The following is a 13,324-nucleotide window of genomic DNA, read 5'->3' as shown; positions in this document are numbered from 1 at the left end:
TTTGCTGCTCATAAACATTCTGAGAGTTCTGCTACAAAAGGGGGGAGGAGATGTTGAGGGGCAGCTGTTACAGATGTCTGTTCTTTGGCTAGAATGAGTCTAAATTACATCATAACACACTTTGCAAAGCTGAAGTAACTTTAACAGTGTGTTCCTGAACTATGCTATATGCCTTCAGTGGCAATAATTGCTATTTTCCTCAGGTCCAGAGGTATTTTTTCAATAGCAAGGCTGTCCAAATTGTAAACCCCGCTGGCAAGCAAAAAAGTGGAAACTGTTCTCCAGAACTCACTTGCTGTTTGATTCCTATTGTGTTATTTCCCTTGACTCTGATAAGATAAATGCCAGCTCCCTGCTGACCCTGTCATTAACTGCCTTGCCTGGTCCCTGAGCCAGCTGTTGGCATGCTGCTGCAGGGAGATGCTTTTCTGCCCTGTAGCAGACTCATTCAGGTGTGGTAGGAGCCTTTCTGGCATGTTGCTCATCGGAGGAGTGCCTTGCTGTTATGTAGTTACCTTAAGTCACATTTAAATAAGCCAGTCCAAGAAATACTGGAAGCATTCTTTTGTAAGATCTAAAATAGGCAACGCATTTGCAAGCATTTGTGGAGACCTAGACTGAGAAATGAAAATTATCTTTTTATACTTCAACTACTTTGAAGTACAAGGGTCTTACTTTCTGTATCTTTCTCTATGTTAACGTCAGAAAGGAAAAATGCTTGCAAAAATACTGGAAAAATACTTGAAAATACTTGTTGCTTTTATTTATTTATGTATTTATTTTTATTTTTTAATATACTGTGGGTTGGTTGAACACTGGTGTAGTTTGCCCAGAGAGGTTGTGAGGTCTCCATTCCTGGCTCAAAAACTTGCTGAAAATGGTTGACCCTGCTTCAGCAGGAGGGCTAGACAATCTCAAGAGGTCCCTTCCAACCTCAACCATGCCGATTCTGTACAGTCTTTTAGCTCTGTTTAGAATGAAGAATAAAACACATGGAGTTGGGGTTTAGTTTGGGGAAGTAGCAGTGTGAATAGGAGAGCTAGAAAAAGGTGGGTTTAGTGCTCTCACACGAGAAAGAGGTTGCATATTGGGAAGCGGCAGGAAGTTTTACTTGAAATGAAAACACAATTTGGGTAGATATTCTTGGACTGAAAAGGTTACCAACACCTGTACTAAAAAAAATAGAGTGATGTTGGCAAGCAAGCACAAAAACTTGAATTTCCTTTATTAATTACTATGTAAAGAGTTAATTGTTTTCCCTGTACCTAAGAAGGTGCTGGATATGTACCTTTTTTTTAAAGTTGTAATATGTTTGTCCTACAGGCCCTGAAGGACAGCACAGAAGTTGAAACGGTGGATCAGAGGATACGAAAAAGGGTTGATCCAGAGAAGTGGCCAATTCCAGGTCCTCCTCCATGCAGTCTGCCACGGACGGACTTCTCTCAGCTCATCAATTGTCCAGAATTCATACCAGGACAAGTTTTTGGCTCTCATACTGGTAAAGGATTTATCTTATAGAAACTTAAGTTTAGGGCTGTCAATCTAGCTTAGGAAGTTTTCCTCTTAATACTGGTTTCATAATAGAAATTGTGCATTTGGTAATGGCTTCTGCAGCTGATATCCCTGGCAACCATACAGTTGCCAAGTCATGGGGCTGGCACGGCTGATACAAGGTAAATAAAAATGTTTTCTATGTGCTATGGCTGTGACTGTTGTCCAGAATAAATTATGATGACCTATAGTCCCTTAGTATTACCAATAGTAGTAGTAGTAGTAGTAGTAATCGTAAGTTAGTTGTGAAATCCACGTCGTTCTGAGAGCAGCTGAAAGTTGACTCTATTTGCTGCACCCTGGTTTTGGATGGGGATCTCATTCACATTATGAGTATGCCTTTGTCTGTGGACAGCACTTGGCAAGTAAATCTTCTACAAAAAAGGTGGCTCAAAGTAAATGAGAAGAGTGAAGACTGAGCTAAGCACCCATCCGTAGAGCTGGTGGATGGTGTAGAGAAAACGCATCCCTGATAATTGAATTCTTGTTTTCTGAATAACAGATGATTTATTTCACTGTTAGATACATTTTAATGTAAAGAACTTGCTAAATTGGTTTTCTGCTAGAATGGTGAGTGAACTATGAAAAGTTACCTCTGAAAACAAAAAGTTCTGCTGATCAATGCTAACTTCAATCCCAGAGGCAGAACAATAGTAGCTGCAGTTAAAGGAAAGAGCAATGCAATAATTTAAGCAAACAAACAAAAACAACAGGAATTTGAACTACTGTTTTCCAATGCTAGAGTCTGCACCAAGTTCTCCAAGAATAGGAAGCTCGCTGAGTCCAAAGGAAAACACTGAAACAAATAATTTTCAGATGATGTCTAAAGGATTGTCTGCAAGTTTGCCTGATTTGGACTCTGAACCTTGGATAGAAGTGAAGAAGAGGCATCGTACATCCACAGTCAAAGTAAAGGTAAAAAAAAAAAAAAAAAAAAAAGCAAAACCTGCCCACTTTCAGGTTATACTATAAAGCAAGATTTTTCACATCTTAATATAGATGATGCTTGATAACGTAATACTGCTAGTGTGCATACTTCTCGATCTATCTAGAAGCTCATCTGAAGCTCGCTACAATGAAAAGGAAATACTGTGTTTTTTCTGATGGACAGCTGTATCTGATCATTATTGAAAAATGTATTGTCGTGCATTGAGAATTGTTCTCGTATTTATTGAAAATGTTTTATCATGTTTTATTTGGCTCCCATTTTGATAATCATTATCTAGTTCAAATATAAAAAGCTTCACCTTCCCTTATTCAGGAATGTGTTCCTGTACCTGATCAAATGTCAGATCAACAACAGCCACCCCTACCTTCAGAGGAACAAGAACAAGAAGAACTTGATTTTTTGTTTGATGAAGAGATGGAACAGCTTCAAGGTTGTAAGAATAAACTCACTGATTGGTCAGACAGCGATTCAGATTATGAAATTGATGATCAGGACGTAAACAAGATTTTGATTGTAACACAGACGCCACCATATATGAGAAAACATTGTGGTGAAGATCGTACTGGCAACCATGTATGTCATGCAAAAATTACATCAGAACTTGCTAAAGTTATTAATGATGGCTTATACTATTACGAACAAGACTTGTGGATGGAGCAGAGTGAAAATGACACTACAATGAAGGTAATTTTCTTCATCTTTGACCTTTGGGCCCCTGATCTTTGAGGCTTTCAAATCTTTGGAAGGAGATTGGTGGTTTTGTTTTTAAGTACATTAAACAGCTATGAAAATACAGACAAGTTGAACTCTAGCACTTCATAGGCAGAGATCGACTGGGAACACTGCAATCCTCTCCCTTGTTGCACTTGGTTTAGGAAGAAGCCACTTCTTTTGTGAATGTAAGCCCAGTAAGTGGTGTGTCTGTAGGCAGTGCTGCTGCATTATTAGCAGATACTCAGCACACAGAAAGTATTAAGTTACCCGATGATTGAATGGTGAGGGGAAGGAGCTTTATCTGTGCATTAAAACAAAGGTGTGTTGTAGGAAGGAAAAAGGGTGAAAGTGGCCTAAAGGACAAATGAAGCCTATGGGTACAAAAGGGATCTGACAAAGTTAGAAATGAATGTTGAGAATGAAATTATGAAGTAAAGGTGGAATTTAAAATATGCAATTATTACAACAAAGAAAATGGCCCAGGAAAATCAGCAAACTGGAATAGGACAGTGAGAAATGGCACACAGCAAAAGAAATTATTTTGTTGCAGTGGTGGTGTTCTTAACAATAATTTAAACAACGCTTTTTCTCCTATACTGTGTACATGCACACATCTCCCATCCCACTTTCAGCTGAGTAGGACCACTAGTGATTTGAGATGTTGCTACTCAACTTATAAAATTCAGTCCTCAGTTTGTTACCATTCAAAAAAAAAAAAAGTTAAACACTATTTACAAGTACTGGCTTTTTTTTCATTTTACAAGTACAAGCCTGCGGAAAGGAGCAGGTCATCTGCTCCCCCAAATTGCTTTCCTTGTCACAATTGCTGCAGAAGACAGACTGTTTTGGTCTTGGCAGAAGGGGCAGGATCTCAGTCATATTTGTTTCTTTTTCTTCTGTAAAAAATTATATGTGAATGGCCTTGGCTTCCATTGCCTGATTTGTTGGCATAACTATTTTTTTTTCTCTAGCAAGTAGGGTCATTAGAATGTTGTATATTGTCTTTTTTATGTCAGCTTTTTTTAAGCTGTATCTAGGGACTCCCATTTTCATTATACCAAGTGTACTGGCTGTGTGTGATTTGTTGCATGTGAATTCTGGCTTATTTTCTCTTAAGAAATTCACCCATTCCACAGGATGATAACCATTGTGCTCTCTTTACACTTTGTTTTCTCTAATTCAGCAAGAGATTGAGAACTTTAAGAAGCTAAATCTCATTAGTAAGGAAGAGTTTGATAATCTTGCACCAGAACCAATCACTGATCCAACTGAGGAAATTCCTCCAGGGTCTTCAGGGTTAGAGAAAGGTAAATGATAGATATTTCTTGTTTACAATGTCTGTAATAAAGCCTGTATTTTAACTTCTGCTAGTGGTTCAGTCAGCAGTCTCGAAGGGATTTTTCTTTACCAAGTTCTCAAATTGTCAGGTGTTCATTAGTATTTTAAGTTCCCATTACATTAGAAGAAGCTGATCCTGGTAGTACTTTGCAGGATATATATGATCATCAATAGGTAGTGTTCTGGTTTGGTGTTACCATATAGAACACCAGGCATCTGTTGTGTAACTTGCCATTTATGATATGTAAGGCAAGAGCTAGAGATGTGAAACATTTTCTATTTCAGAATTTTTAGGGGTAATGTGGATAGAAGGAAGTGAGAATAATTTTCTACTTTATAACCTTACTGCGAAGTCTAAATTTCCAAATCTTATAAATCTTATCTTTCAAGGTATTTTGATTATATTAACGTATACTGGGGAACATGCTAATATCTTTAAAGTGGTTGAAGAAAACCACCTCACTAAAAAGCAAGGATGTGTTTACACTTTTGCGAAATGTTATTTTTCCACACACTTGTTTACTTTGCTATTATACATGCAGAAGAACAAGGAGAAAACAAAGAAGTGGATCTAAATTTTCTAAAGAAGATGTGTTTGAAATATTTATTTCATAGTTTAAGATATTTGAAATATTTATCTCATAATATTTTGAGCAGTCAGTCTGTACTGCGTCTGTACCAAGTGCTTTTTGTTAATTCAATTATCCTTTTGGGGATGATGCACTTGAAGTGAAGTACCTTTAAGATATTATATATTAGAGGAGCTTGAGATTTCAAAGCCTAAGTTTCTTTTGAAAATTAAGTGTTTCTTTCCTGTTTGCTGATGTAGTAGAGGAGCTGGCTTGTAATTCGGTCGGTATTGAAGCACCTCCAACAGCGGCGATGGCTCGATCACTGCCAACAGTAGTTCCAGAATCTCCCCGTGTTCACCCTGGCTTCACTCCACGAACCCCTCGCACCCCGAGGCTACAGGATCCCAACAAAACACCCAGGTTCTACCCTGTTGTTAAAGAAGCACAGTCCATTGATGTAAAGGTAGATGGAAAAACTGTATTTTTTTTAAATCCATAAAAAGCCTGTACAACTTGTGTCTAGGGTATAATTTATAACAAGAATGGAAAGGCAAAAAATGAAATATTTTTACTTGTAGTTTTCTTCTTCAAAATTTTACCACATTCATTCTTTTTTTATTTCTACAAAATTATTTCTGATTTTTCTCTGTAATGTTTCTTAAAAGTCCATGATGAAAGAGTGTAATGTATAAAGATGTTAAATTTGTTATGTTAAGATTAGTTTTGAGGTTATGAAGCTGGAGTGTTGTGACTTTATATTGTGTTATATACAAAATTGGTAGAATGCTGTTTTGAGAAAATGAAAACAAGTGAAATCAAATTAGGGAAATAAATACTTCATTTACTTTCTTAGACTCCAAGAAAAAGAAAAACACGACACAGTACAAATCCTCCCTTAGAATGCCATGTTGGTTGGGTGATGGATTCCAGAGACCATAGGCCAAGAACTTCCTCTGTGAGGTAAGTTGTTTGTTTTTGTCTGTTTCTTTAGAGATTTTTTTCCAATGTCATTGGCTCTCACTGCTAGTGGAGGAATAGATTATAATAAAAGAGAATTTATAAATACAGTGGGAGTAAGAATGAGCAATGGAAGAAGGGCAAATGGGAGTAAAGACAAACCTAGAATATAAAGCCATTTGTAAGTAAGCTAATTAAACTATTCTTAGTGTTCTTTTTTGATCCATCTTTAGCATAGCATTAAGATTACTTGAAGCACTGACGCTCACTTCAGTGATTCTGTTTGCCTTTCAGTGGTCATTTCAAATTATGCATTATAGTAATGCTTAACTATCATCATCCAGAACTGCCCATGTTTTAAGATACTAAGACAGAAACTGATTTTTGAGGTGCACCCTAAAACAGATGACCAGAAGTACAGGCATACATTGTAATTGTTTTCAGGTGATCATAGTACTCTGACACTGCTTGCACAGATCAGAACAGTTAGAAACTGATTCTGGGGAAATGCACTGTTTATGGAATATAAACATTTCTTCTACAGCAGTTCCAGTGCTTCACCCTCAGAAGGAGCTCCACTCGCAGGAGGTTACGGGTGTACTCCAAATTCTCTTCCAAAATTTCAGCATCCTTCTCACGAACTGTTAAAGGAAAATGGCTTTACACAACAGGTGTACCACAAATACCATCGGAGATGTCTAATGGGTAAGCCACTAAATGGACTTCCTACAATTTTAGGTAGAAGTTAACAGGTATCACCTGATAGCAGTTTTCTCTGTGCTGTTCTTTATCCTTAACTTTTCCTGGGAAGGGAAAAGAAAATTGCTTATGTTTTATGATCTTTTATTTCCATTTAACTTAAAATTCCTTGACCCAAAAAAAAAAATCCCCTCAAACTCCTTGGCATCTTGCAAAAATATTTTCTGTGTTATTGTTTGTGGTTAAAACAAATAGAGTACTTGAGAGAAGATATTTAGTTGACTTAATAAGTTGATGAAGCCTCAAGTTAATGTTAATTGAAATACTTTTGGAACGTTTAGAATTAACATTCCTTGAAGATCTTTTGTTTGTGTTACTAATGAAGAAGCGCTTTAAAACATTCTGCTGGAACCTTAAAAAAAATTGTGTTTTTTTCCTCCTTTCAGAGAGGAAACGGTTGGGAATTGGCCAGTCCCAAGAAATGAACACACTTTTTCGTTTCTGGTCCTTTTTTCTGAGAGATCACTTTAACAAGAAAATGTATGAAGAATTCAGACAACTCGCTCTAGATGATGCAAAAGAACACTACAGGTACTAGCTTTTCCTTGCAACTTAAAAACTGGTTGAGGTCTTACCAGTCATTTTAAAGACTACAATGCTTACGTGTATCTGAAGTGAACATTTTTATTGTTAGCTTAGACTATTTGTAAATCTTTAAAATAGCAGTCTGTGCAGGTTGTTTTAACACCAAAAACCCATTTGTACGTATTTGTGCTTTGCTGATAAATAGCTAAACTTACAGCATTTCCTGTCCTGTAATTGGTCCCATATGCTACAGAACCATGCAACCTGTTGTCTGTGACAAGGCATCTCTGTTCCTGGTAAAGCTCCCATGAAGGAAGGAAAAAAATATTTTCCTTCCATGGGTGACGACAATCTTAATCTCATCAAATTTGTTTGAACTGCTTGTCTTCCAAAAATACCAGAAAAAATACTGCTGCACTGTTAACTCTTTGCTATTACTCCCCTCTTTCCACATACTTCCCCCTCTTCCTGCCCCCAGCCTCTATTTCTCTTAGCCAAAGAGACAAGGTAGCCAGCCCAACGTTTTGAATGCCAAGTGAGGAAGTACTGTCTATGGAAATCATAAAGTATGGATATGTTGTCTGAGACTTCAGAGTGACAAGGCCCTAGGATGCAAAGGTGGCTTTAATAATAATTTTTATATCTGTTCAGAGTTTTCTTTATGCTTTGAGATTATCCAATTATCTATTTACCACAAGGAACTTCAAAAGGCCTTTAAGGGGAGGAACAGATGAACGCAGAACAGAAGGAGGGCCCAGTTTTGTTCTTTTCTTTGTGATTATTTTTGCTAAAAGTAGAGGACATGGTATCACAAAGGGAAGTCGATCCAGGTTCTTACAGAAAAAAATGCTGGTTTTCTTTTTGTCTGTCTGATATTGCAGAATTATGTTTCAAAGAAGTGCCATTGGCATATTGGGCTAGCATTAAAAGTGAGAAGAAAAAACATCCTATTCAATTTCATACCACCTGCTTATTAAGATTTAGCAAATTTGCAGACTGACACAAAGTAGCACAAAACAAACAAAACATTAAACCCTTAAAACCTAGGTTGTTGACAAATACCTATATGGTGTCCAGTACTGTAGAAATCATACACACATTCTTCAGTCCAGCCCAATTTTCACTTTCTAGAAAAGGAGGTACATATATATTTCAAGATCTAGCAGGTTTTGTTATGTGAATTATTTACACCTCACAAAATGAGTTGTGTTTTTGTTTTTTTTTAAACAGGCAGTTGGAATTGATGCATGAGAATTACCCTAATGAAGTGTTCCTTAAAATTGTATTGATTACCTAGATCAAACTGTGACTTTAAGATCTCTAACCTCTGCATAATTTCCTACAGTCATGTGGTACTGCAGTTATCCTTTGACTGAATGAACTCAGCCATCAAATAACGGTGTACATTTGTACAATGCAATTCACCATTCACAGTAACATGATGGCCAATGTGGCACTGGGAGTCAGAGTCAAACATTCTTTGGTCTCAGTTCACTTACCTGAGTAGTTTGATTTTTAATTATTTTTTTTTAATCCTCACTTGGCTGCGTACATCAGACTTCTTCACACATGCCTGCTAAAAAATTCAGATTAGTCTGCAAAGGATGTAACTCTGAAGTGGAAGGAAAACAGTAATACATGTAGTAAGAATAATTTCTGGCAATATGGCTTTGTGTGTGTGTGTGTGTGTTTTCCCCCTTGTCCCCTTTCTAAAAATAGATTAAAAAAAAGTTCCCAGGGTGTCAGCAAAGCTAATGAGGATAGTGAACAGCTTCTGTGTAACGTAAAATGAAGTTGCGTGTGCACCTCAGCTCAGAGATGATTAAGGAGCATGTGATTGAGTTGTAAAAGAGAGTGGTAGCAGAGGAGAGGAGAGTGATGTCAGATGTTTATTCTCTCCAGTAGAAAACCTAAGGGGTATGGAATGAATCCAAAACAGTTGGAGGTGTTTCTTCATGAAGTGCTGGAGCTGTGGGTCTCACATCCTAAAAATCCAAAAGCACTTGTCTTGCATTTCTTATGTGTGTATAGCGTCTGTAGTTTGTGAATTGAAACCATGCGACAAACCTGATATTCTGAAGTCAGCTTTATTTGTAAAGGTATTTCTGAACAATTGGTTAATAAAAATTGTTTGGAACAGGAAGTGGTTTTTGTGAGATTGGAGAAATGAGACTAAGCCATTTACTTACATGCAAGGAGAGACTGAAAACTTGGGTCCTTTTGAGGAACTGCATGCATACGAGTGTATGGATAAGATTTTTCAAACTTATTTGTTCTCTTTTAGGTACGGATTGGAATGCTTGTTTCGATTTTACAGCTATGGCTTGGAAAAGAAATTCAGGCAAGAAATATTCAAGGACTTCCAAGAAGAAACAAAGAGGGACTATGAAGCTGGTAATTATCATAGCCCAGTCAATGCTCACACAAGGGTAACTTTAGCTGGGAGATCCCTATTCCTTGGCACTGACTTGTTACATCAGGTCGGTTCTAAGTACAAGAGCAGCTTTTGGTTTTGTTCCTTTTATCTCCCAATTCTCGCACGTGTATAGTTAACTGTAGTTAACTATAACCTTCGTAAATTGGTAAAATTATCTTTTTCCATTATTAGGTCAGCTTTATGGACTGGAAAAATTTTGGGCTTACCTAAAATACTCTCAGCACAAAACACCAGCCATTGACCCCAAACTGCAAGAGTATCTTAGTAAATTTAGAAGACTGGAGGACTTCAGAGTGGATGTAAGTTTCAACACCCATTTTAAACAAAAATGTGGTTTATCAGTATTTTTACTGCAAGGTAAACTGTTTAAGAATAGTACCGTATTACACAATAAGGTAGCTTTAAAATCCCATCAATCACTACAAAGCATGATTTAAAAAATTAAACTCAAATGATAAATGCGTTTTGTTCTAGATGTGCTTTTCAGACCAAACTATGGTGCTGAGATACTGTGGCTAGGATGTTAAGTGTTGAATCATTTGTGTTGTGTAATGAGATACAGTAAATAGATACGAAATGCTACCCAAAGTGGACTTCAAGGGTTTTTCTACTCCATACAGTGTCATCTGATGAGACATTACTTCTATGCTGTTTAGGAATTCAGAAAATCAATTAAAGCCCAACAAGCAGTTTTTTTTAACAAACTGTAACAGGCATTTAACAGGCATTGTCCTTGCTGTGACTTAGTATGCCAAATTCAATGCATCCTTCTAGTAGAATGCTGAAATCTTCAACTGTGTGATTCCAGGTTACAGAGTTGCCATGCTTGTCTGAACTGGGTTATGACATACTACTGCATTACCATCATCCTCTGCAGTCCTCATTTCTAGGAGTTGTGGCAAATCCTTGGCAGTGACTATAAAATCATGTTCCAAGATGGTTTTAAAGTCCTAAATTTGACATGTGTTTACACTTTTAGTTAAAGGGCCAGACTATCATCAGTGAGCTAAGAATAACTACTAGGATTACTAAGCCTAACTAAGGGCCCAGCTACAGAATGCTCTTTTTTGGTCCTTTGTGTATATTAAATGACAAATACCCGGCTTTATAGGAAATCTTCTAACACACTACCATGTTTATTTTTAGCCTCCTATTAGTGAAGAGCCCGGCAAGAGGAGACCGTTTGCTGCAACAGGTGAGGATTCAGGTCATCGGAGACAACTGTCTAATTCTTCTAAAACACTTCTTGCGGCTCATCCCACAGCTGCCAGTCAGTCCCAGGCACTGGAAGACGTTACCAGTGGGAATACTGCACAAGCGCACATAGTAGGTCATAATAATGCTGCCACAAAATTGATAGAAAGCGATGTACCAGAAAAATAGACTAAGACTTGCGCCCTTGAGAATCAACTTTTACATCGCTATTTCAATTTGGAGATCTCCAAGGCGAACCAATCTAATATGTGATTAAAAGTGTATGGGAAGACAAAAGTTTGCATTTTCTTTTTCAGAGGATTAATTTCCAAAATGCTTACCCTAGGAGAGTCGTTCTTGGTTTTGGAATCATCAGGAAGGTCCTAGGGAAGATTCTTTGGCTTCAGTATTGCTTTCCTCAAGCTTTTGTTTACAAAAAACTGCATTCCTTGCATATGCAAAAAAATACTTTGGGGATGCCTTACATTTCAGCTTGTATTTCTTAAAAAAAGGTATGATATATCCATCTTATTTACTGTGCATTCTTTGTCCCGATTTTCCCATTATTTGTATTTTACCAGAGCAAAAAAGATGACATATGTATAATTTTAAATGTAAAGAAGGATCTATGTGATTGGTTTGCTCTCAAATCTGTAACTATAAAAAGTATGTTTTTGTGTAAAAGCACTCAAGAATGTGCAGCTATATATGAAACTGCATTGCTGGATTCTATTTAAAGACATAGTATCTATTTTTTTCAGGGTCTCCATAGTTAGTATTAAGTATGGAGTTTGAGTGGACATAACTGGGATAGTTTTGCAGATACTTCCTTCAATACTGGTTATTAATAGGCAACAGTAAAATACAGGGAAAAATGGATCTGTTGATTTCATAGTGTTTTAAATTAACGTACAGTATCTGCAATTTGTGCAGGTTGTTAAAATAGCAAACTCCAAATTATTCTCAATTGGAGAGGTATTTTCATCTGAATTCTCATATGATTATAAAGTACCCTAACAGAAAAGGCGTAACTTCTTAAAGACTCTTTTTCTCTGTATTTCAAGGAATAAAAATTAGTTTGGAGGGAAACGAAGTGTTCCTTGTGAACTTTTTTTTTTTTTGCTTTATTTTGCAATATTTGAATGAAGTTCTGCTTAAATTGCGCTAGCTAAGATTAAATAATTTCAAACAGGTCTAAGTACAATTTCACTGAATTTAAGTTATTGAAATACAACTTCATTTCTGTAGCTAAAGGATAGGGGTGGTTATATCCTGTAATTTCTTACTAATTTTTTTATTTTGATTTAAAAAAAAAATCTCAAAATTAAATGAGTAATTTATTTCTTCCAAGGGTAGGTGAAAAGAACTTCAGCTTTTTGTTACTTGTTAGCTGTGAAAAAGCCTTCAGTTGAAAACTGTCTAGCACAACTGCCTTAACCCCTGAATGTGTCCGAACAGAATGTTCATTCTTATATGCAGTTTCATACTTGTATCACATCTCAGAAGTTGTTATAAAAAGCCCGTTATTTTTTTTTCAGTCATTGTCTTGTGAATCTCACGGAAATGAATTATGAATGCCTGCACTGTAAATGCGTACGGTAGCAGTGGCTTGACCAACAGTTAACAGTTTCAATACAAAATTGAGCCTTTTGTTTAGTTGTTCATTTATAACACGCCACTTAAGTAACATCCTTTCAATATGCTGAAGTGACACATCTCAATCCCATGTTCGATCCCTGCCTCTTGCTATCCATGAAAATGATGAAAATGTAAATTTGGATTGAAGTTGTATATAAAAGAAATACTTATATTTCCTTTCACTTTTTTCATTGGACAATATGCAGATTAAGCTTTTAGTGTGTAATTTTGTGATATCTTGACAAATTTTATAAAAACAACCCAAAAAACTCTAATAATGGTGTATTATCAATTTATTTATTTTTGTTCCAAAAGTGTGGAAAAAAAATCACCTTAAGAGAGTCTAAGGCTGTAGGCTTGCATGCGAATTCCTGTTGCCTCTGCTGCATGAAGGTATTAGGGGACTTCTCCAAGCTGAAGCAGGTTCTTAAAATGTAAGCCAGGTTTTTTTTCCAAGTTCCATAATGATTGTTCATGTGACTATGTATTTTAAAATAAAAAAACAGGAGGTGAATGATAAATATGGCTGAAGGCAAAAGGCAGTGACTAGTCCCTGTCTTGGTGATTTCCATAGGCAGAGTAGCTTGGTGTCCCCCTGAAGGGACACAGTCTAAGCATCCCCATCTGACTACGGTCAGGAATGCTCCCTTTGGCTCCCTCCTTGCTGCCCTTGCAGAGCAAGGCAGCATG

At 36.8% G+C, this 13,324-nt stretch overlaps 1 protein-coding gene across 3 annotated transcripts in view; it reads left to right on the top strand.

The window, feature by feature from the left end:
• The window catches only part of LARP1B (La ribonucleoprotein 1B), a 34,046-nt gene extending 21,134 nt beyond the window's left edge, over window positions 1-12,912 (top strand). For 2 of the 3 annotated variants that reach the window (XM_038178752.2, XM_038178754.2), the window contains 11 exons: window positions 1,324-1,498; window positions 2,294-2,466; window positions 2,813-3,184; window positions 4,398-4,521; window positions 5,382-5,587; window positions 5,978-6,084; window positions 6,626-6,786; window positions 7,227-7,371; window positions 9,650-9,759; window positions 9,974-10,101; window positions 10,949-12,912. In XM_038178752.2, the coding sequence (XP_038034680.2) occupies window positions 1,324-1,498; window positions 2,294-2,466; window positions 2,813-3,184; window positions 4,398-4,521; window positions 5,382-5,587; window positions 5,978-6,084; window positions 6,626-6,786; window positions 7,227-7,371; window positions 9,650-9,759; window positions 9,974-10,101; window positions 10,949-11,185 (1,938 nt within the window). In that variant the 3' untranslated portion in view covers window positions 11,186-12,912. Of the gene's footprint in view, window positions 1-1,323; window positions 1,499-2,293; window positions 2,467-2,812; window positions 3,185-4,397; window positions 4,522-5,381; window positions 5,588-5,977; window positions 6,085-6,625; window positions 6,787-7,226; window positions 7,372-7,843; window positions 9,597-9,649; window positions 9,760-9,973; window positions 10,102-10,948 lie in introns of those variants that run through there. The other variant, XM_038178753.2, reaches the window with a different exon arrangement.
• Window positions 12,913-13,324: the final 412 nt, after the last annotated feature.

This window comes from Anas platyrhynchos, chromosome 4 (assembly GCF_047663525.1).
Source record: "Anas platyrhynchos isolate ZD024472 breed Pekin duck chromosome 4, IASCAAS_PekinDuck_T2T, whole genome shotgun sequence".
Taxonomy (NCBI): domain Eukaryota; kingdom Metazoa; phylum Chordata; class Aves; order Anseriformes; family Anatidae; genus Anas; species Anas platyrhynchos.
Note: the sequence above shows the minus strand (reverse complement) of the source record. Positions and strands in the feature narration are given on the sequence as shown.